Raw genomic sequence first — 22,730 nt, forward strand, 5'->3', positions numbered from 1 at the left:
TCCCACTCCTCAGAGAGGTTTTGTTGGGCTGGAGGTCACACTCTGTGGCCATAGGCAACTCCACGCCCCCCCCGAGCGGAATGTTCCCTAATTTCCACAAGAAATGTGAGCAAGCTGAGAACTGAGCTTGGTGGTACAACTGCCATTTGCATTCACCCACAGATCACACAGGCATCTGGGGCTCCTCTGCCTGCAGTGAGTGCCAGCCGACTGAGTTAGGCTGTGGGAAGAGGCTTTGCAAGACTGGAGCCCCTCATGTGAGCAGAAATGCCCCAGCAAGGCAGGGACCCGATGGACCAGGTCAGGGGGGCAGTGAGCCACCACAGCCTGCCAGCTGCTGACCTCTCTATAACCATCAGCCTCTCAGGGTTCCTGTCTCCTCAAGACAAGGGACTCTCTGACTCAGGTTACACCCATCTCTTGGGTGCGTGGCAGTTCCACAGCATGACATCAGCTGGGTCGCACGCTTTTCAGATCCAGCAGGGCTCTGCTCGAAGCCAGCAGGAGCTGCAGCCAAACATTTAAGAAATGTGAAATGTGTGCTAGCAAAAAGCTGCCTGTTGTCTAAGAATGAAGAAAAACACAGTGTCCCAGTGGAAAGGGTTAGACAGAAAAGCTAACATTTTGCTTCAGCTAAAACAGCACTCATTATTGACAGTCTTACAAAGGCCAATGTATTATCCTACTGCTCTGGGCCACTGTTTCAACAACAGAGGAAAATGCCTGGAGAAGGGAGAAAATTCACAGAATCCACATGGCTTAACGCTCTGTGGCATCACTGAGGACTCACCAAGTCAGCAGGGCAGCAGGGGTGGTGGTCTCACCCCTGCCTCCACAGCGTGGGGGAACCCACGGGGCCATTTTACACACAGGTTGCCTCTACCTGCAGGCCTGCCTGTGGTGGCCATGTGACCGTCTCAGCTGAAATGACCATGAAGTGAGCACTGCAGCAGACCCCCCTCCACGCACCCAAGCCGGGAGAGTGCCCTGCTGCAGAGGGCCCGGGGTTGCTGTTCTGGAGCACCATCTGCAGCCAACCACAGGCAAGCCATGACCCAGCACACTGCCTGGGGTAGTACCTGGTGCCCTCCCTCCACCCCAGACCACTGGCTCCTCACCTGGACTCTGTTCCCTGAGGGTGGAAGTCTCGGCCAGCCCATCTGGGACCCTACACTCCCCTACCATCTCTTACGCATGATGAGAGCTCCCTAAACATCTGCGTGGTGACTGCATCAGCCCCTCTGCAGCCATCAGAGGGACCCCCCTAAAACAAGTCTGAGTCACCCTTGAGAATAATTAGAAGCCAAGAGCCAGACAGTGAGACCTCTTCGGTGCACTCCAGAATGTTCCATGGAGGCTGTCCATGTTCCCAGCCACTATAAAGGAAAGGCCTGGCTGGGCACAGTGGCTCACACTTGTAATCCCAGCTCTTCAGGAGGTTGAGGTGGGAGGATGCTTTGAGGCCAGGAGTTCGAGTCCAGCCTGGGCAACATAGTGAAAAAAAAAAAAATTATTTGGGCATGGTGGCATGCACCTGCAGTTCCCGCTACTCAGGAGGCTGAAGTGGGAGGATCACTTGAGCCTGAGAGGTTGAGGCTGCAGTCAGCCATGATGGTGTTATTGCACCCCAGCCTGGGTGACAGAGACAGACTGTCTAAAAAATAAATAAATAAATAAATAAATAAATAAATAAATAAATAAATAAAAGTGAGGCCTTCTGAATAGCTACAAAGAAGGACAGATGCCCACAGCCCAACAGCACCTCCTGGAAACAGGCTTGCCGCACCCAAGGCTGGGGACCACAGGGGCAGGACTGAGTGGTCCAGCCCCATGTCCGAGCCACTACCCCCTGCCTCTGTCCTCCTTGGGCTTAGCTCCTCCAGCAGAGGGACTAGGGGATGTACTCAGATGCATCCTTTGCAGTCTGGGAAACATTCACAACACCCAAGAGACAAAAGTTAGAATGAGATTTCTGCATTGCCTATTTGGGGTTTTTTATTTGCCTCCATAAATATTTTAGGAACTGTGTTCTGGACTCACCTCCACAGAGTACATCACATGGAATGGGGCATCCCCCTGGTCCACGGGGGTTTACAATGCCAGATGAAGAAATGCCAGAGGCCGTCAGCACCCAGGTTATGAAAGACACCAGGTAGCTTGTCTCGAAGTGCCCACTTGGAAGTCACAGAAAGTGAGAGCTGAATGCTGGAGATTCTGAGGCTCTGGCTGCTGTGCTGGGTAGAGATGGGGCCAAGTGAGCTCTGAGGGCCCCTCTGTACCCCAAACCCACAGTCTTCAGGAGCCATGCCTATGGGGTGCTTTGTGCGCCGACAACTAACAGCAACTCTGAGCCTTGAGCAAGACACTCTGGGCCCCAGGACAAAGTCAGAGTGGGTCTCACCATGCTCAGCACTTTTCGGTCAAACTGTTGAGCCCAGCCGCTTCCTCCCTGGCATAGTCAGCCCCCAAACCCAGGTCTCCCAAAAAAGTAAAATGCCCTCCAACATCAACGTCATGAGCAGGCAGCAGCCAGGAGGAAGCTCCTGCCCGCAGTGTACTGAGCGCTGCCGTGCTGGGAGGCACCCTCTCGATTTACTTTTCTGGCGGGTAGGCAGGGCACCTGGAGAAGGGGAAGCTGGTAGACAGAGCTGCCCTTAACACTGCCACAGGCTGCCGGTAGCACACTTTGTTCAGAAGTAATAACAGCTATTAGGCTGCATAATTGACCCAGAGGGAAGTCATCACCGCCAAGAAACAAAGGGCACTCAGTGCTCCTGGCTGCAGACCAGCTGGCTGGGGGGCGCCGGGGCCTCCTCACCTCAAAGTGGCAGCAGCCGTCAGCAGGGGTTTCTGGCCTGGCCCCCTCCTGGGCTCCTGGGTGTTGGGCCATGCATGCTCTCCCTTGCTGAGCAGAGCCGAGCCACTCTGGAGACCCAGGCTGAGAGGCTAAGAGCCCAAGAGCTTCACCTGGTGTCCTTGTACTTTCTCAACACAGTCCAGAGCTGCAAAGAGCCTCCCAGTGTTCCTGAGCCTGCCAGAAAGATCTGAAATGCAGGCAGGTGTATGTCTTAAATGCCAAGAAAGGAGACAGCGAGGGAAGCCCACAAGCTGTGTTTATGGGAAACCAGAGCAAAAAGGTAAACTCCAGCCCAGCGCAGAGATAAAAATAACAGCGGGACAGGAGGTCCTGCCAGAAGCAGGCTGTGCTCGCAGCTCCTCATTGCCGCGGGGCCTGGGGCGGGGACCCAAATAATGGGGACAGCGGGCAGTTCACCCCCAGCAGCCGTGGGGGCTGGCTCCCTCCTCGTTCTAGCTTGGACAATTTCTCTCCCGCGAGCTGGCCCCCTGCTTCTGCAGACGTCTGAGCAGCTTGGTCAGGACGCACGACTCCTAGCAGAGCTTTGGACCAGGCCTTGTAAACAGTTCCCAAACAGGCTTCGGGATGGGTGCAAAGCACTCCCCTGGGCCTGTTCCAGATGCCTGGAGTCATCCCCTCGCTGGTGACCTTGAGCCAGTCACTTCACTCCAGGCACCTCGGGGGTCTCCCCTTCCCAGGATGGAAAATGATACCCAGCCCTTGAGGTCATGGCAAGCGAGAACCATTAATGGCAGGGCTTTAAACGCTGAGCTCTGCTTAGTGAGAAGCCCTTTGTTTACAGAGGCACTCAGGTGCAAGGCTGGGCCTAATTCCCATCTGCCCGGGTCAGAACATCCCACCCCAGTCAGGGAGCGCGTCCTGGTGGGGACCACAACAACCCCTGCCAATGCTGGTGCCATTGCCAAGGCTGAGTCAGCTGCCCTTAGGTGGCACTGAGCCTGGGCCACAATTTCTTGATCTAGTTGCCAGTGTCGGTTCTATCTGAGGACTCAGCAGAAGTAGGATATATAAACACACACAGACGTTTATACAGATAGTTGCTTTCTGGTTTATGACACGCTTTGCAAACATATTTGTAACTAACTGAAGAGCAGGTTCATCCACACGCCTGCATGGCATTCGCTCTGCCAAAACCATAGCTAGGGAGGCCCCATGGCTGCTTGGGGCCTTCGCTCCTTTTGTTTTCCAGTTAAGAAAAATGGTACCCAAGACCCATGGACTCCTGGTCTGAGCCCAATAAAGACTGTTAATTCCTCATGGAAAAAAAAAAAAAAAAGAAAAAAGAAAAGAAAAATGGTACCTTGCCATGCACCAGAAAAGCTTTAATCCCACTAAGGCTGGAGCTTCACTTTCCCCTGGCTGAAGCCGGCCGAGGCTCCGCTTCCTTGCTCACCGCACCACGCTGGGCCCGGGGTTGCTGGGGCACCCCGAGTTCGTTCACTGTGCTTCCTGGAAACCCCAACAGACCTTCCCCTCCTGAAACTTCCAGTGTGGCTGTATTCAGAAATGCACGTTCCTCTGACAGCAAGTAAAAAAGTAGTCAGGGGGCAAGAACAGTTTCCCAGATCCCCACCTCCCGGCACTGCAGGCCCTGGGGTGGTCACTACGCATGAGTAGGAAAGACAGCCCAAGGCCAGACTGCCTCAAGGGGCCGTCAGCCTCTGTGGCTTGTAGAGAATACAGACAGGAGACCCACAAGAGGTGAAAAGGGAAGATCTCGAGTGAAGCAGCCAGCGGCTGCAGGCACAGTCACACGGTGGGAAAAAGAACACGGTGCACGTTCCAAGTCGGGGGAGGAAACTCACGTTCACTATGCATCCCCTCCAGGCAAGGCCCTGCCTGGGCACAAACCCTTCACGTGTCTTGTCTCAGTCTTTGCAACAATGATAGTAAATGGTCTGAGCAGGGTTGCTGGACCAAAGAGGAGACGGGAAAAGGCTGGGACCACATTCGTTTAGTGGGCAGGACAGGGAGTGGGGGTGCCAGTGATCTGCCTTCCAGCAGGTGTGAACTGGAGGGCCAGTCCCTTCTCCACCAGGCCAGACCCCAGCCAGAGGTCTCCTCCTGCCCAGCTCCTGGCAGATATGCTAATGGCAGTGTTTGTGCTGAGGCCCAGAGCTTTGCCAGCCAGGGAACAGAACCTCTCGGCATCTGCTCTCTGCTGCCAGACCCTGGCCCTGGGACAAACAAGACAAGCTCCAGGAGAAGCCTGGCAGCTGAAGTTCTTTTCCACTGACTGCTAACCTGTGCAAGAACAAGCAAGAGAATCAAAGCAACCAACTTGCCGCTCGGAACAGAACATACCGTGCACCGGCTGCTTGTCCATCACCTCGCCCGGGGATTCCGGAAGGAGCAATGTTCCCATAACCTGATCGTTTAATAGAAACCAAGCGTTCTGGCCATTGCTTTTCCTGTACTAGCTTGTTTATCTAAAGTAATTTGCAGCCCTGAAAAAAATAAACAGGGTAAGTGCTAGGGAGAGAGGATGCTTGTAGAAAAAGTGATTGTGTTCAATTTTACCCTGTAAAAAAAAGGCAAAAAGTCTCCTTCAGCTTTGAAATCGGGTCTTCTCCTTGCAAGTTTATGAGACAGATGTCAGCCTCCACGGAAAGGAGCAGAAGCGAGCAGAAGAGACTGCAGCCTCATCCAGAACATGGCTGGATGGTGACAATGTCAAAACCAGAGGGAGAAAGGCAGAGCCGGCCTGTGCTGGGTGACATCCAGACATTCCCACAGACCCTCGGGTGGCCTCAAGAAAGAACCCAGGAGAATGAAAAACATCAAGAGAATCACTGTTTATTTTCTAGTGCCCACTCTTTAAGAATGAGCTGTGGGAGGCTCATAGGAGATGTTGCTGCCACTGAGCATGGCATGCGGGCCCTCCTGGCCGGCGCCTCTGCCATTCTCTGCAAGGACAGAGCAGCCCCCTTACTTTTCACTCATCCTTGACCATCTGAGGTTGATAAAGCCAATGCTGCTGACCTAATTTAATAGCTGGGGAGTCCAGCAGGATTGAACGATTGTGCTTCACAGTAGACAGGTATGGATTATGGACACATGTGCCTGTGTCTGTGTGTGCGTGTGCATACCTGTGTGGGAGGAAGCAGCTAACAGAACAGGTGATTATGGAATCAGAGAAACTGGTGCCCTATAACTGGGAGAGCCTTTAAGAGCCCATTGGCTTTAATCCTTAGTTCACAAGCAGAAAGGCCTCTGGCCATCTCTGAAGATACTGAGCACCGAGGCAGGGAAGGCCAGTAAGAGGTGTGCAATGTACACATTTGCGTTTCCACCCAAGTGGAGCTCTGTGGGGAAATTTATGGCTCGATGGGGGCCTAAACCAACACTGAACTTGATCAGAGCTCGAGCTCCAGTTCCAGGCTGATCCTAGGAGACGGGGCCGGCCTGCACCAGGTAACATCCAGGCATTCCCACAGACAAATGACTGAACAAACAATTTTATTCAATCCCCCCGGGGGAGGGGGCCCCAAGGTCAGATCCCAAGGCAAAGGGTGCATGGAGCACCCCAGAGCACACAGGTACTGTGTGGCGTCAGAGGTCTTAAAACTGTGAACATTAAAGCTCAGAGAGGTACCAAAGAGTCCAAAGTCACAGCTGGGAAGCCGAGATGATCAAGAATTCAAAATGCAGTCTCCAGCTTCACGTTGGCTCCTAGCCCAGAGCTCTGGTCCCGTGACCAATAAGGGCCAAGGCAGGACAGCCTTCTGCCTCCTGTGTGGCGGCATAGCACACCTGCCATTTATTTCTCCCCTAATGCTGCATGGGGTCAGATCGGCAGAGGACGGCCCCCTTTCCCAGGATCAGCCTGGAACTGGAGCTCAAGCTCCTGTTCAAGTTCAATGTTAGTTCAAGCTTGGCCCCCATTGAGCCAGAAACTTCCCCACAGAGCTCTACCTGAGTGCACATGCAAATCTCCCCCCCTCCGCCCCATGGAGTGGAGGGCTCCTCTCTCCTCTCCAGACCCAGCGTGTGCTCAGTGAACCAGCAGCAGCCACAGCAGCACTGTCCCCAGAAGAGTTTTTGGAAAAGCTGCCCTCCTGAGTGTGCAGGAGATCCCAGGGGACTGACAGGCACGTTAGAGACCAAGACAGGCTGCTCTTCCCAAGCCCAAGGAGACCCTGAGGTCAAGCAGCTGCCAGCCGGAGCCTGGAGGAAGCCAGCCAGCGCATCCCCTAGGGAAACTGACCTACCTAAGACTACCGTGGCTTTCTCTCTGGCAAGTTCCTCCCCAGCCCCTGGAGAAATCCCTGGCAGACTGGCCTGGCCTCCTCCCTGGCTGTAGTCGGTCCTGGTCTCACGTGGTGAAGCTGCCATGCTGCAGGGAAAGGCTCCTTCCAGCACCCCTGCAGAGAAGGAAAGCTCTCGCTGGTCTGGAGAGCAGCTTGGCTGGCTGCAGGGAACTCCCTTCCCTTAAAAACCCAAACAGAAGCCAGACAACACTGGCCAGCACCCACTGCACCTTTACCCATGCAGTCATTGTCCAGGGCTTTTTCTTTTTTTTTTTTTTTTTTTTTTGAGATGGAGTCTTGCTCTGTTACCCAGGTTGGAGTGCAATGGTGCGGTCTCAGCTCACTGCAACCTCCGCCTCCCAAGTTCAAGTGATTTTCCTGCTTCAGCCTCCCAAGTAGCTGAGACTACAGGTGCATGCCACGACACCCGGCTAATTTTTATATTTTTAGTAAAGATGGGTTTCACCATGTTGGCCAGACTGGTCTTGAACTCCTGACCTCGTGATCCACCTGCCTTTGCATTTTTTATACCTTTGTCCCACAAGTGATGAGATAAGACCTGCCTCCCAGATAACAGCAGCTTGGCCCAAGTTATGCAGCTTATGGTGATCGGCATTCACCCCAGCCTCAGCTCCAAGGAAATCTCCCAGCAGGCAGGTGCTGCCCTCCTCTCCCCTGGTACAGTCCCTGCTTCCTCCAGCAGTGGTGGGGGGTTCAGTCATTGTTATTTACAATGGTCTTCTATGACTGTGTCACACTTTCCCACAGAAAAAAAGTATACACCACAAGATGCACCAAGAGTCTTATTTTTTTATTTGTTTTGTTTTGTTTTTTGAGATGGAGTCTCTCTCTGTCACCCAAGCTGGAGTGCAGTGGTGCAATCTTGGCTCACTGCAACCTCCACCTCCCAGGTTCAAGTGGTTCTCCTGTCTCAGCCTCCCGAGCAGCTGGAACAACAGGCGCCCTCCACCACACCTGGCTAATGATTATATTTTTAGTAGAGATGGAGTTTCACCATATTGGTCAGGCTGATCTCAAACTCCTGACCTTGTGATCCACCCCCCTACGCCTTCCAAAGTGCTGCAATTACAGGTGTGAACCACCGTGCCTGGCAGAGTCTTATTTTTATTTGGGGATATTGGATTTTGTCTAAGTTCATTTGGGCTGGTATCACAGAACACCACATACAGAGTGGCTTATAAATAATAAGCATTTATGTCTCACAGTTTTGTAGACTGGGAAGTAAAAGATCAAGGCACCAGCAGACTCAGTGGGTATCTGGCGAGGGCTTCCCGGTTGATACGCGGGTGCCTCCTCACTGTGTCCCCATGCAGTGTAAGGGGCAGTGGGGCTCTCTGGAGTCTCTTTTATAAGGGCACTAATCCCAGTCATGAGAGCCCCACCCCTATGACCTATGACCTATGACCTCCCAAAGACCATACCTCCTAACTCCATCACCTAGAGAGTTAGGATTTCAACAGATAAATTTGGGGCAGTCCACAAACATTCAAACTACAGCAGATTTACTTTCTAGCACTGGAAGGAAGGCAGGACTCTAAGTCAGGCAGGCCTCCCTGTGGGTCTTGGCTCCTCCTGTTGCTGGCTTTGTTACTCTGAAACAGTTCCTGCCTCAGGCTGGGTTCCCCAGAGGCTGGGATGGGGACCCCTGTTCCAGTGATGGATGGGGATGCTCTCAGGAGAAGGGGTGTGAGGAGGGAAAGCTCAGCCAGGATGTGGCCTGGGGCTGAGCCCCCAGGGGCTCTGGAGTGTGAACTGCATCCAGAGCTGATCCCACTTGGAGGCAGCAGCTTGGCCTTTCCTGTCTCCTTTGCCTGCGAATCTTCGGCTGGAATCCGGAGAGGGAAAGCCCCCACAGCTCCCTTGTGCAAATCTGCGGAGAAGGAGCAACAGGTACTAGTTAGCAGTGACGCTCTCAGGGGATGAGGGATGGCACACCTGTTGTCAAAGGCATTCTGAGCTGGCCCCCACGTCACTGACAACAAGGCTTCAGTGCAAGTCCTGGCACCACTCATAAACCTCCTGCTCCCCTCCTTCCAGGCACCTGGGGGGTGTGCTGATCTGCTCTCTGATTAGGCACAGCCCCCATGCCTTGCTTTGGCCAGGGATGTGGAAGAGGCAGGGGCAGATACACGGGACTGAAGCCAAGCACTGTGCCCACAGCAAGCCGGTCCCAAGCCTGACCCATCCAGGGGTCATGGTTCTACTCAGCTCCTCCGGCTTGCATTCCAGCCAGGGCCAAGCAGGAGGAGGTCTTGCCCAAGTTCCCACAGAGAAAGGAAGGTTCACGTTCTCAGATGTGTGGCGGCTCAAAGACCCAAGGGGATGGAGCTGTTATACTCCCCGTGACCGGGGGACTGTTACCAGCCCTGGGCTGAGGGCTGAGGGCTGAGGGCAGGGGATGCCCACACCAGAGCCATGGGACAGGGGCTCCTGGCAGGAGGTAAAGTGCAGAGGAACAAGGCACCCCTGGGGACTCGGCCGAAAGCAGGAGTCAGAGGGAAGACACACCCCTACCTCCTTCCCCACAGCCCTCTCATCTCCTACCAACACGTCTCGCTGGCCAAATCCAATGAGAAGCCAGGAGGCAGGGGCCCATGCCATGTCCTCCTGGGACACGCGGTCCTGCAGCACAGACAGGCCACAAAGAGGGCATGGGGGGAGGGGGCACCTGATGGAGAATGATGGGCGGAACTTGGACCAGAGTTTAAAGCTCTGTGTATTCATTGATACTTTCATTATTCAAACTTGAATCATAGCATGAAACGATATTTTTATTTTTCCCACTGATAAGGGAAGAATGGTGAGCTGCAGGAGAAGCCTGACTTGATTTGAAACCCCTTCCTCACAGGCAGCAGGCTCACCCCACCACACCCAGCAGATTTACTTCCTGGAGGTGAGTGGGGGTCCCCTGGCCCTGCTGAGAAGCTGCTCTTTGCAAAAAGAACTTCCGCAACACTTCTACTTACCCTGTGGTATAACAGATGTTCCCACCTTCCAGATGTTTCAGATGAAGTAGAGAATAGCTGATGGGGAGGGGCCAAAGGGAAATCGAGTCCCAGAGGGCTTACTTCCCAGGGAGCAGGAAGCTGAGACTGGGTGGAGGATGTGCTGGGATACAGCCTTGACCCCATCAGCTCCGAGAAGCAGGGGTGGGTGCAGGCCCAGTTACAAGGCGAGGCAGACACCACACTGCCCGGGCAGCAGTGTTCTTGTGCGGAGCCTGGTACCGTCAGGTGCCAGTAAGGGTCCAGGAGCTGAGAATGTCCCCTTGGTAAGTTGCTGAATTAACCTTGTGCTAAGCAAGGCCTGAGCATCTCTGCCTTGGAATTCATCTTAGCAATTCCTGTTGCCTCTAAAAATCTCCTAAAGCCCTTTTCTAGCAAAAAGCAGTAGCTGTTTCCCAAAACTGCAACGGCACAGACGATAACATTTTGGTCTTTGAAGTTTTTTCCCCTTGAAACGAGTTACGTAACCTAAATGAGCCTCACACCTGATTCAGGAAGATGAGTCACAGCAAATCTCCAAAGATGGCCCCGTGGCCACCCTCCAGGATTCCTGCTCTCAGGTGGTCTTCTGCCCTGTGTAACCCAGGCCAGCAGCTCCCACTCACCCACAAAATGCAGTGGGAGCGGAACATCCCCATGCAGGATGCTGTAGAGAGAGACCCTGTGATGAGGCCTCCGTGGGGAGGGAGCGGCAGGGGCAGCTTCCCGGCGAAGACCAGCCTCGCAGCCCCACCCCATGCCTCCCATGGCACTTCCTGAGCCCCTCAGCCAATCCAGGCCCCAGACAACCGGCGGGCAACCTTGGGCAGCCTCAGGTAGAGCAAGGGAACCACCGAGCCCAGGCCAGCCGGTCTCCAGAGCTGAGAAACACCCCAAGATGTTGGGGCCTGACTTCTGTGATGAGTGAAAGAATCCAGGTTGGTAAAACAGATGGCCATCGAATGACCAAAAAGCAAGCAAGGAAGATTTGCACTGGAGTAACATGTAATTGATTAAGCACAATGCTATTTCGGAAAGGAATAATTGACGCCCATGTCATCTGAAGTTGGCTGAATCTATGCAAACTGCACCGCCAAGCTACAAGCCACCCCAGATTGGAATGCTGAGGACCCAGGCCCTAGCAGAGGAAAACACACTGCCCAAAGTGAAGCATTTGTGAAGGGTGTTTCATCTCATGCTCTCTAATTCTATTTTTTAAATCACTTCTGTTTTTGTCTGTTCTTATGGCCTGGCTTTACTGGATCATTAATAACAATAAAGAATTGCACAGAAAAAAAAAAATGCCCCATGGGGGCCGGGGGTTATGCAGGGACACAGAGAGAAGTGCCAAATTCCCCCAGAAAGCTGAGCAATTTCTGTCCCCATCTTCAGGTCAGCAGATACCACCGGGTCAGCCCAGGGCCTACGGGTCTCGGACACATTGGGACTGTTAGAAGCCCACCCTGTCCCCACAGGCAGCCCACATCTAACACGAACCCCAGTCCCTGGGCTGCCATGCCCTCCACCATGGCCATCCTACTTCTGCTTAGGCTCTGAGAACTTTCTCTCTCTCTCTTCCTTCCACACACACATACCTTCCCTCTCTCCCTCTCCATTCCCCCATAGAAAGTGTGCCCTTGGGTCGTTGAATCTCTCCTACTGCCAAAGTCTAAAAAAAAAAAAAAGACAACACGAGCAAGCCCAGCATCCACTCTCCGATCCTGGGCTTCCTGCAGACCCAGCCTCAGGACAGGACTGAGACAGTGACCGGGAGCAAACGTAGAAGATGTCCCCAGGACAGGGATGGTCCTCAATTCTGTGCATGAGCTCCACCTGCCTTGCTTTTAGAGCTCTTCCCCAGCCCATCACCTCCACCTAGCCTGTCCCCCAGGACACTCAAGCCCCTAAACACTAAACACGGTGTCTGTATCTGTTTGTGCTACTATAACCAAATACCTGAGACTGGGTAATTTATATTTAAAAAAAAAAAATGAAATGTATTTCTGGAAGTTCTGGAGGCTAGAAATCCAAGACGAGGGTACCAGCAGGTTCAGTGTCTGGTGAGGGCTGCTCTCCGCTTCCAAAATGGCACCTGTCTGCTGCATCCCCTGGGGCGAGGAACACTGCGTCCTCACGTGACAAGAGGGGTAGAAGGATGAAAAAGAACCAAATTCCCTCCATCAAGCTCATCTATAGGGAACTAATCCATTCACCAGGGCTGAGCCCTCATGCCCTAAACACTTCGTGTTAGGCCCACCTCCCAACACCATTGCACTGGGAATTGCATTTCCAGTACATGAATTTTAGAGGACGCATTCAGACTATAGCACATGGCCTCATCCAATGGGCTTCAGCAGCTGTCCTCTGAGCCTGCAGTGACCGCTGACGAGTGTCTACATGACGGTCCCTCGGAGGATGCAGCTGGGGTCGTACCCGTAGGCTCCTAGTTCAATCCCTGTAACCCCTGCCTGATTTTACTTGGGCCTTGTGCCACACTGTTTGACCTCACAGGGGCACAGTAGGAGGCTGGCGACCAGAGGAAGCCACCAAGTTCTGCTCAGGCCTCACTTTAGCTGCCAGGGCCCTCTTGGAGGGCCCTGAAGGTAGAATGACCCATTTGCCCTGGAATGGGCTTCCCAGTTGTGGGATGGTCTGCTTCTCTATCAACATAATCAGAATCAAGACCCGGGAACCCAGTGTAAACAGGTAGCTCCAGATGGCTAAGTTCCTGCCCCAGGGTCCCCCAGCTCCAGCAGCCCCTCTGGGTGGGCAGGTTGAGTCTTCTCTGAGCTCTTGGAGAGACTGAGCATACCCAGGGACCTAGGGACCACGTGGGAGGAGAGCAGCTGCTTGCCCCTGCTCATGATGGTGAAAGCAGAACCCCTCTCACTCTTCTCTGCAGGGGGCCCGGGGGCATTCACATGGCCTGGCGCGACCCCAAACCCTCAGTCAGCCCAAGTGGATCATTTGATGACATGTGGGCCAACTACCAAGTCCCTGGACTTTACCTTGGTCACTGTTTTGGCCTTGAAGGGCTAGAACTTGAGTGATTTGCAGAAATTTGAGGACACCGTGGTTTTAAGTGGTCTTCTGATTGCTGAGCCCAACCCGCAGTTGCATTGTCCTTCCTGGAATGTTAGCATCAAATTCTTGCTCAACGTGGGAGTTCTATGAATTACTTTCCTGCTGTGAATCACTCTAGGGAAATTTAATCTCGCTGCAAAAGAGGATACTTTCTCCGTAGTATATCTCTTCCTTTCCTTTCAGTTTTGCTTTTTACTGCTATTTCACTGTTGTTCCTTCAAATTCTGTTTATCTAAATTTTATCACAATAAAAATGCAACACATTTTAATTATTCTGAGTTTTCCCACTTGCCGAAGATAGGCTGTAAATGAGTGTGCCCATGCCACCATTGTAGGGTAAGGATAGTGTAAGTGTCAAAAATCAGAATCAATTCTAACGACCATGTTTTCTCACTAACAGGCGTGCAAACCTCAAACCAAAGCAAACTCTGAAAGGTGAAAAATGAATCACGAATCTGGGCAGCAGCAAATCCCATCTCCTCTGGAGGCGGTGAAGTAAAACCACATCAATGGCTCGGTATGAGATCAAAACGGTTGGTAGTTATAGGACGAGAGACCCACTTTGAGGGGGAAAATAAAAGCTTTGACATTCTTTTAGCAAGTGTTCCCATAACTGAGTGACTTTGTTCTGTCCGCCTCGGCTTCCAGACAGCAAGACACAAACCTTTCCTGGATCTCATTGATCTGCTTGTCCCACATCCAGAGGCTAGACAGACAGACAATTGCGTCGACTCCTCGTAATGGGAAGCCACGGGCAACGACCACAAAATGAGAGATGCTTTAACCAAAGACTGCAGTACAAGAAAATTAGGCCACGACAGGTGGAGACCCCACTTTCCCATCCCGTTCTCCCAGCTGCTTCCTCCTCTGGAGAATCGTGAATTCTGTGGCCATTCTGCTTGTGTCCGGCCCATCATCTAGGCCTCGGATGGCAATCCAGAGGGCCTGAAAGGCCCTTGATCAACTTTCAACCAAAAGGCCCTGGGTCAACAAAGTCCTGACCTGCTAAGGAGACCTGGCCCTCTCTTCAACAAGTGACTTCACCTCTCTGAGCCCATTTCTTTGTCTGTGAAGTAAAGAATAAATAACTACCCTTCCTTCCGACACTAAGAAACTGTGATTTGATAGCACTTGGGAAATTTCATGTTAAGTGAAAGGATCTGGGGATGAAAATCGATGATTCAGTGACCCTTGGGTCTTTTAATCCCTAGCTGCAGGTGAGCAATAGAGGATTGCCAGTATTCTGTAGAAATAAGCATGCTCCAATCAGAGCCAGAAACTGGACCACAAGCACAGGTCTGCCTGCCAGTCCCATGGTGACCTTGGAAGGACCCCCCCCCCATCCAGACACTGCCACCTGCTCTGTGTAGGCCACCTCCCTAAATGCTAAGGTGGAACCCAGCTCTGGTAGGTCCCAGGGTCCACAGGCTGACTCCTCTGCTGCCTCCATGCCCAGCCTCCACAAATCCTCTCTAGGCAGTGCTCATGCCCTCCATGCACTCCACCTGCAAGCAGAGCCTCCATTCAAGAAAACACACAGTTCACGAAGCAGGACCAGCACATCCAAAGCCCCAAGATGTGAAAGGGCATGATGTTTCTGAAGAGAGGGGGGAGCCCTGTGGGACACAGGGAGGGGTGAGAGTGGGGGAGGTGGTGCGGGACAGGAGTGAGAAAGCTGGAAGAAGTCCAGGTAGACCCAACTGGAGCACGAGAGATGGGGGGAGGGTAGGAGGGGCCCCTGATGTTCCTGGTAGTCGCTCCTTATTGCTAAGTAACAAATTAGCACAAACTCAGCAGTTTGAAGCAGTCCCTGTTTATGGGCTCACGGGTCCATAGATCTGAAGTCAGGAAGGCTCCACTCGCTTTTCTGCTCAGGGTCTCACAAGGCCTGAACCAAGCTGCCAGCCAGACTGGGGTCATATCTGAGGCTCTGGGGAAGAGTTTACTTTCAGCTCATCCATGTTGTTGACAGAATTCGGTTCCATGCATCTGTCAGAATCAGGTCCCCACTCCCCTGCAGGCGACCAGCCAAGCACCACTCTCAGTTCCTAGGGGTCGCACTCAAATCTTGCTCTGTGACCCCCTCCCTCTTCAAAACCAGCAATGATGTGTCCAGTTCTTCAGACATCCGCAACGTCTCTGGCTCCCTCTTCCCCAACCAGCCAGTGCCTGCTTTTGACATATTCACGTGTTAGGTTTGGCCTGTGCACAACATCTCCCTGTTCTCAGGTCATCTGATTAGCAACCTTAATTACATCTGCAAAATCCCTTAATGCCACAACTGTGAGAATACCACCAGGAGGCAGAGGTTGGGGGGTCTGTGGTAGAATTCTGCCTTCTGATGAGATACCAGCTGGGATACCACTAAGATAGGTATGACAGGTTCATCCCTCAGTCACTGGGCATCCAGGTGAGAAACAGGTAGACGGCAGCAGGGGCAGGTCTGACCAGATGCCCATGGGCCCTACTCAGAGGGAATTGCCTATCTTGGATCTGGATGGGAAAGGGACTCGGGGGCTTTGGGGAGTCCTTCTGAGACATTTACTGAATTTCTATCAACAGAAACTTTCTCATCTCTGGCAGGTTTGTGGAATCCCATGCTCCCCAATAGCCAACAACCCTTCATGTGACCTTCACTGATTTGTAGCCTGACACCATCAGCTCAGCCTCCAGGGGTCACCCATCCCTTCTTTCTGCTCTGAAGGCAGCTCTGCTGGATGAGCCTGCACTCCATGAGAGGCACAGACAACACACAGGCTCTCTCCTTTCCACAGCACCTTCTTCTACCCATTTCTGTCGGGTTGTGTCTCCTAGGATGATGCTACTTCTAAGACGTCAATTCTAATGCATTTTCCTCTGTGCGAGAAAGAGCTGAGGAGGAGTCAGCCCACTCTGTTCTCCCAGAAACGCTGTTCTATTCCGAAGCTCAGAGGGGAGTCTGCGGGACAGTTGTCTTAATTGATTGTTCTCAGGCTCTGCTTTCAGGTTTGCGCAGTCATCCACCAGCCTTCTGCCTGCACCGCCTGTCTGATCCTGGTCTCAGGGATGGTGGCAGGTGGCCCTCATCCTCTCCCACCCTTGTGTCTCCACCCTCCCCCGGGAGCTACCCAGCCCCCAGGCTCTCTTCCCTTCCACCCAAGACAAACAAGCTTCTGGACTCTGTCAGATGTTGTGAGGGATTTAGGCAGAGTCGGGAAGATGGAAAAGGAAGCCCAGGTGAGTTCCCACCAATGCTCCCTCCAGCCACAGCCCAGGACACAGACGCAGACTGAGCTGGACCCAAAGCAGCCACACGCTCTCCACGACTCCAGGGGCTCCCCTGACCAGGAGCCTTCCTGCTACCTGCAAGTCTACACCAACATCCCTGAAGGTATGGGACTCAGGCAGGTGAAGGTAGAGAGCTGGACCCTGAGGACAGGGCAGAAGGGCAGAAGCAGAGCATGGGCAGAGCATGGAGAGCTCTAGCAGAGAGTGAGCACTGCACCCTGGGCACACTGGGACACATGGAGCCCACCCATGTTTGCACAGGCTGCGACACTGTCTTCAATGGGAAACTTCACCTCCTTGTCACTGTCATAATAGCCCCAGTCATCATCCACGAGCCCACCTCGCAGGTCAGGACCTTGGTCCCCAGGGAAGAGCATGGAGTGACTGAGGGTGTGCATGGTTTTTCGTGCTGGGCCAGGCCCCCGGCAGACACTGACTTTGGGCTCAGTTAGACAAGGTGTCCTCTGGACCTCCACACAGGGTCAGGGCCTGGGGAGCTTGAGCAGATAAATCCGGGACACTAGGTGGATGAAACAGCCGCAGGAGGGAACTGGAGACAGCCCTAGGTCAGGCCAGAGAGCTGGGGCCAGGGTCAGCTCCTGGGAGCAGAGGGAGCTATTCTCACTTCTCATCTGAGTCCGCAGGGCCTGGTTCACAGCAGGAGCTCCATAATGGAAGTGAAGCTGGAAGGGGAAGCGGGGAGGCAAGGAAGGCTGGAGGAGAAAATAGATGAGAGGAAAGAGCGGAGGTGCAGGTGGAGGCAAAAAAAAAGGAAGAGGGAGAGAAGGCTGAGCGGAGGGAGGAGCATTTGGAAAGCAGTCTGTAGAAGCCGCTAGCAGTGCTCGGGAGCGAAGCACAAGTCACAGCCTGGGAAGGCTCGCACTGGAGGAAAACCAGACAAGTAGGAAGAACTGGGAGATGGCGAGAAGGAAGGAGGGAGAGGACGCTTTGGACCCCCAGAGGTCAGGGAATGCAAATTGTGACGTCTTTTTAGCTGGCCAGTGAGAGTCTCATAAAATTAGCCATGGGTATGGGAAATGGTGTCCCCACGCTCACCTTCCTCATTCCTGTCCTCACCGTGTTTTCTAGGCAGGATGAATAGGAGCTGGATGGGCTTGGGAATGTGGAGCCCTGGCCTTAGCCCAGCGCTCTCAGGACCTTCCAGGCAGGCAAGGATCGGTGGCGAGGCCGTGCCCAGCACTGTGCCTGGCACAGCACGTGTGCTTAGGAAATGCCAGCTGAATTAATGAGAGGATGAATGAACGAATGCTTGAAGCACATGGTGGACAGTCTATGTCCCCACCCTTGTAGCTAAGGCAGTACCTGTCTCAGCCAGCACGAGGAGCTCACAAGGGTTTTAAAGGCCTCTGCTGCCTCAGTGGGCAAAAAGCCATGCATCATGGTGGTGCAGCCACCTGCTCCCATGATCTTGACTCTGCCACCCTATGTGGGTGAACTTTACTCAACGCACGGTTACTTGATGAGAGAAGTGAAATTATTTGGCAATTTTATTCTAGTTGATAAAGAAGGAAAGTTTGAGCTAGACCTAGAAACCAAATATAAATTCACCCTAGGACAGAATTCAAAGCCGAGTCTTCGTTCCAGGCACCCTGAGGCTTCCAGCTGGCCCTGCACACAAGCTGGAGCACTCCTCTGGCGGCTGCTCACAGCTCGGGTGCACCAGGCAGCATCATGTCTCATTGATCCCAGTTAAGTCATAAAGTCTCCATTGTGACGGTGGAAGGACAATTCCCTTTTGATGTTTTGGGGGTCATACTCGAATGAGTAGTACAGGGGTTGGTATCTCAGAAAAGCAACTGAAAAGCACAAGAATCTCTAAAAAGCGAAACTGAGTATCTGTCTGCTGAGCTGACCCTAACAGCCTTGCTTTGTTTGCCAACATCCTTGCTTTTCCCCTGAAAAATTCATTTTTCACTTTTTTCTCAAGTGGCTTCAAAACGAATACACATTGTACTATTGAGGTTAATGGTTTAATAAAATATATAACACAGCAAATTACAGCCCTTAAAAACAAAAAAATCTCAGAGATCATTTTGTCCTATCATCTTGCCAAGAGAGGAACAGGGAGACCTCAGCTCCCTGCGTGGGCGGTGCCGGGTGTAGACAAGGAATGCCTGACTCTCCAAGCTGCTCCTGTTGTCAGACGGTATTCCTTTCATCCTCACGATGGGTGCTTTGCCAGTGCCAATTTTTACAATGATCAGATGCAAAACTTAAAAGAAAAAAAATGTAGGCACGTTTTACTTTCATTGCTCTGGGGGCAGCAAAGGTTTGTTTTAGACACGTGACACTTCAAATCCTGCAAACAGTAGCCATCTTTCTACTTCAGTGAGGGCTGCAAGGTAAAGAAGACGCCCCAGCTGGATATCAGGCTGGAATGTGTATTATCACCCAGGCACTGGAGCCTGCTGAAGCAGAGACAAGCCCTGTCCCTGTCAAGGGACATGTCCCTGCAAGGTCATGTGGATATGTGAGGGCTGTAATAGCATGGTAATGAAAAGGAGAAGGAAACACAATCCAAAGCAGACTGAGCCAAATGCAGCTTCTTAAAAACTGTGGGGTGTGTTTACGTATGCTATAGCATATGTAAGAGGAAAAACAAACGTTCAGAAGGAAATATTAAAACACCAAAATTTGCTGACAGTTACAGGTGCTTCTAACTTATTTCTTTAATGTTTACGTATCTTCCAATTTTTCTGCAGTCGATAAGGTAGCAAGTCATCTAATGAAAATAGCCTTCTTTCCAAAATAAGCCTGCCACAAGTGCTCCAGCACCTGGAATTTCGTGGCAGCAATCTGCTGGTCCTGAAACCAGCCTGCTGGTCCAAAACCCACTCGTTCACTTGGAGTTCTGTGGTCTGGAACAAATGCCTTCATTAGCTTGTAAGTATTATCATCATGAGCATTCATTCAGTGTTTTCTAGATGTGAGGCATTGCACTTGTCTTTATGGGTCACCTCAATTACCATGTACCAAGGGCTTATATATGCATTATCACATAGCTTTGTTGAAAGTATTAAATGCAATTACATGTTTTTAAACACTGGATATTTTATTATCTGCTCTCTGGATTAGTTCATGTTAACAGCATTAAACACCTGTTCATCCAAAAGAAAAAGTTTAGCACAACTTTTGGGCATGGCACTGTGTCCCACCATGCGTTTCTTCCCCTGCAAATTCTCCTAGCACTTGGGACTCCAACAGGTGGCCTCACAGCAAGCTCTGATCAAAAAGCCAAGGGCTGCCAACCTCATGTTCTACAAGGGTCGCTTGGCCCGCAGGAGGGTCTGCCGACCTGCTCTGCACAATGTTCTGCTGAATTTACTCATTTAAGGGTCTATTTTAATCATGTCCACTTCGTGTTTACAATAGCATGTTCTGGTCATTTTGCCAGAATACAGACTGGTGGACAGGCCCAGCCCAAGATTCTACCTCAATAAGAAAACCTTGAGATTTCAAGCAGCAAATAGGTAAAATAGTAATGAAAATTGGGCACAAACACAACTGAGTTTTTTATCTGGGCTTCTGTCTCATTGAGGAGTAGATGCTTTTAGGAGCTGATAAATGGAAAACAGGATGCTTTCAGTACAAGAAAAGTAATTCAGTCAAGTTTTCCTGTTGCCCCAAGAATGCTCGTAATTTGGAGAGAATTTTAGACAGTGGCACTTAATGAGGTAAGTCAGCCACCCCAAGGACTGAAGACGGCACACCACGCCTCCTTTGCCCAGAAGGTTCAGCCTGCTTGGCAGCCCAGCTGACAGCACAAGCCACATGCATTTCTCCTGCTGAAAGCAGCTAGTCAGGCACAGAATGAGCTCCAGTCATATTGGTCTAATAAAAAAGATTGATTCCATCAGGAGATTTGCCCCCAGATCCTTCTTAAAGAAAGTCTTGGCCTAAAATATTTCATTTTTTCTTTCCTGTGAGTCTTTAAGTGGAATTGTGAATAGCAGCAATCCTTGTAACTCTGATGTGGGCAGAGGACACTCAAAATAGTAGATGGCAGATGCCAGGCCCCCTCAGAATTGCTCATGCCTATTTATACAGATGCTGCCTTCCAGTTTTTTCTCAGATCTTCCAAGTTCTGTCACAGCCATGACAAAGTAATGACTCATACTTAAATGCAGTCATCAATGTCATATTTGGTATTAATACCTTTGTAGCATTGCTTTGTGTCAGAGCATTTAAGAGGAAAAAGTCCCCAAGAGCAGGAGCAGCCTGCCACCGTCCTCAGGGACCACAAAGGGCAGGGCCTGCAGAAGGCAATGCTCATTGTGCAGGAAAGCCTGCGGCCTCCAGCAAGCTGTTCAGATAAGCAGCTGTGGGAGGGAGGGGGAGGGGGGCCGACGGAGGGGGAGGGGAGGCAGAGGTCACTGTTATCGCCTTGGAAGGCACGGCTTTAGCTGTTGCACTGATGTCTTATCTAAAGTATGCTCCTGTTTTGCAAGTTTAAAATCTTCCTAAAAGGAGAAAAGTAGGAGCTGGGCCCAAGCTCCACCCTAGCACTGGGCAGCATGCCCTTCCTCCGCCAGCGCCGACGAGCCCGTCATTCTTGCCGACAGGAAGACGGAACAGGTGCCATCCGTTCCACGGAGTTCCAGCAATCCTCTGAAACCCTGAACACCACCTCCCCCCGACACACAGATCCCCTACCCTCAATAAAGAGCATAAGTTTGTTTCAAAAAGTTTATTGTAAAATTCAAAGCTTCAACAGCAGCATCCTTTAGAAAACGAAGCATTGCCCGGATCCGTTTTTGAAAAAGCAGCGCAGTCGACTAAGTCCTTCACGCTCCTGCAACTGTACCAAGTCCAGGGCGCCGCTCCTTCCTGCCGAGCGCAGGCTGCTGAGTCACGCCTGCCCGGCCAGTCTGTCCTTCCCGGCCCTGCAGCCAACGTCCCAGCCGAGGCCTTCCTGGGCGAGCAGCCGCTCCAGACACTTGCAGAGTCCTCAGCTCGGGCCAGCCTGGCCCCGCCGCCGCTGGGCTCCTCCTCGGGAGGCCGCACCTCCTCGCTCTCCAGGCGCCCCCCCCGCCTGCCAGTCTCCGCGCCGCACTCGGGCACCCTCCGAGGGCCCCTCCACAGAGCCAGCCGCGCTCTAGGCGCCCCGGGGCGTCACCACGTCGATCAGACCAGGGTCCCCGCCGGGCCGTCACTCAGGGAGGGTGATGCTGGGCACCCAGTCGTTAACGCTGCGGCTCTCCTCGCAAAACAGGCTGAGCTTCTCCAAAGCGGGGTCCTTCCAGGCGTCCTCATTGGGGTTCTGCGGAGAGAGAGCAGGGTCAGACTGGCTGGCCGCGGGCCGAGGCGGGGACGACACCGGGGCGGGGACGGGACGGGGCCGTACTCACCGAAATGAGGATGCAGTGCAGGTCGCCCGGCGCGCCCGCCTCCTCGCCGGCGCCCACGATAGCCGCCAGCCGCTGCACATCGCCCACGCGCACGATGTCGATGTCGTTCTCGCAGCAGAACGCCTGGATCAGCGTGAAATGGATCTGCAGCGCGATGTCGCCCTCGTCCTCCTCATCGGCAGCCAGCACACAGAAGGTCACATTGTCGGGGTCCCTGCGAGGGCCAGGCGGGGACCAAGGTCAGAACCCGCAAGCAGAGGTCTGCCGCCGCCACCCCTCCCGCCCGCCGGTCTCCTCGTCATTCACCCCCGCCCCGCTCTCCCAGCCTGGGCCGTGTCTACACTTACACGTTCAGGACTTTGGCTGACTCGTAGACGCCGGCAGTGAGGCAGCCCTGGCGCTGCGCCGACAGCAGCAACTCGTGCAGCGCTTTCCCGGCACCCTGCATCCTGCGGAGGAGCCAGCACAGTGAGTCGGCGCCGGCCGGGGGAGGAGCCCACAGTCCCGGCCACCCGGACGCACCCGTGGCTCCCCAGCTCCAACTACACCCCAGCCCCGGCTCGGCGCCCGCACCCCGGCTCTCCAACCCGGATCTGCCGCCGATACCCCCGCGTTCGGCTTCTACCCTGCGGACTCCCACCCTGGAGGACCCTGAAGGCCGCCGACCGACCACCGCCTTCTCCGAGCCCCGAGACCCACCTGGCTGTGCTTTCCGGAACTGAGTCCTGGCCGCGGACTTCTTCCAGAGTCATAGCGCGATCGACCCGCAGCAAGTTATCCACAAGCGGAGAGCGCGGAGGGGACGCGGGAGAACACGCGGGGAGCTGGTGCTCGGCTCGGCGCGTCTGCCACTAGCGACTGCGCCCCGGCTGCGCCG

At 53.1% G+C, this 22,730-nt stretch overlaps 1 protein-coding gene across 1 annotated transcript; it reads right to left on the bottom strand.

The window, feature by feature from the left end:
- Positions 1-18,592: 18,592 nt before the first annotated feature.
- Positions 18,593-22,635, bottom strand: GADD45G (growth arrest and DNA damage inducible gamma). The gene is made up of 4 exons (XM_003938190.4): positions 22,553-22,635; positions 22,201-22,302; positions 21,854-22,067; positions 18,593-21,765 (listed from the first exon to the last, which is right to left on the bottom strand). The coding sequence occupies exons 1-4, from the start codon at positions 22,603-22,605 to the stop codon at positions 21,655-21,657; spliced, it is 480 nt and encodes a 159-aa protein (XP_003938239.1). The 5' UTR covers positions 22,606-22,635; the 3' UTR covers positions 18,593-21,654.
- Positions 22,636-22,730: the final 95 nt, after the last annotated feature.

This window comes from Saimiri boliviensis, chromosome 2, assembly GCF_048565385.1.
Source record: "Saimiri boliviensis isolate mSaiBol1 chromosome 2, mSaiBol1.pri, whole genome shotgun sequence".
Lineage (NCBI taxonomy): Eukaryota > Metazoa > Chordata > Mammalia > Primates > Cebidae > Saimiri > Saimiri boliviensis.

Bases quoted from the DNA above. Each gene is read 5' to 3' on its own strand.
- GADD45G (XM_003938190.4), bottom strand. From the start codon at position 22,605: ATGACTCTGGAAGAAGTCCGCGGCCAGGACTCAGTTCCGGAAAGCACA. The intron at 22,303-22,552 runs GTGGGTCTCGGG...GCTCCTCCGCAG, and splicing joins GTTCCGGAAAGCACAGCCAG to GATGCAGGGTGCCGGGAAAG. The intron at 22,068-22,200 runs GTAAGTGTAGAC...TGGCCCTCGCAG, and splicing joins TCAGCCAAAGTCCTGAACGT to GGACCCCGACAATGTGACCT.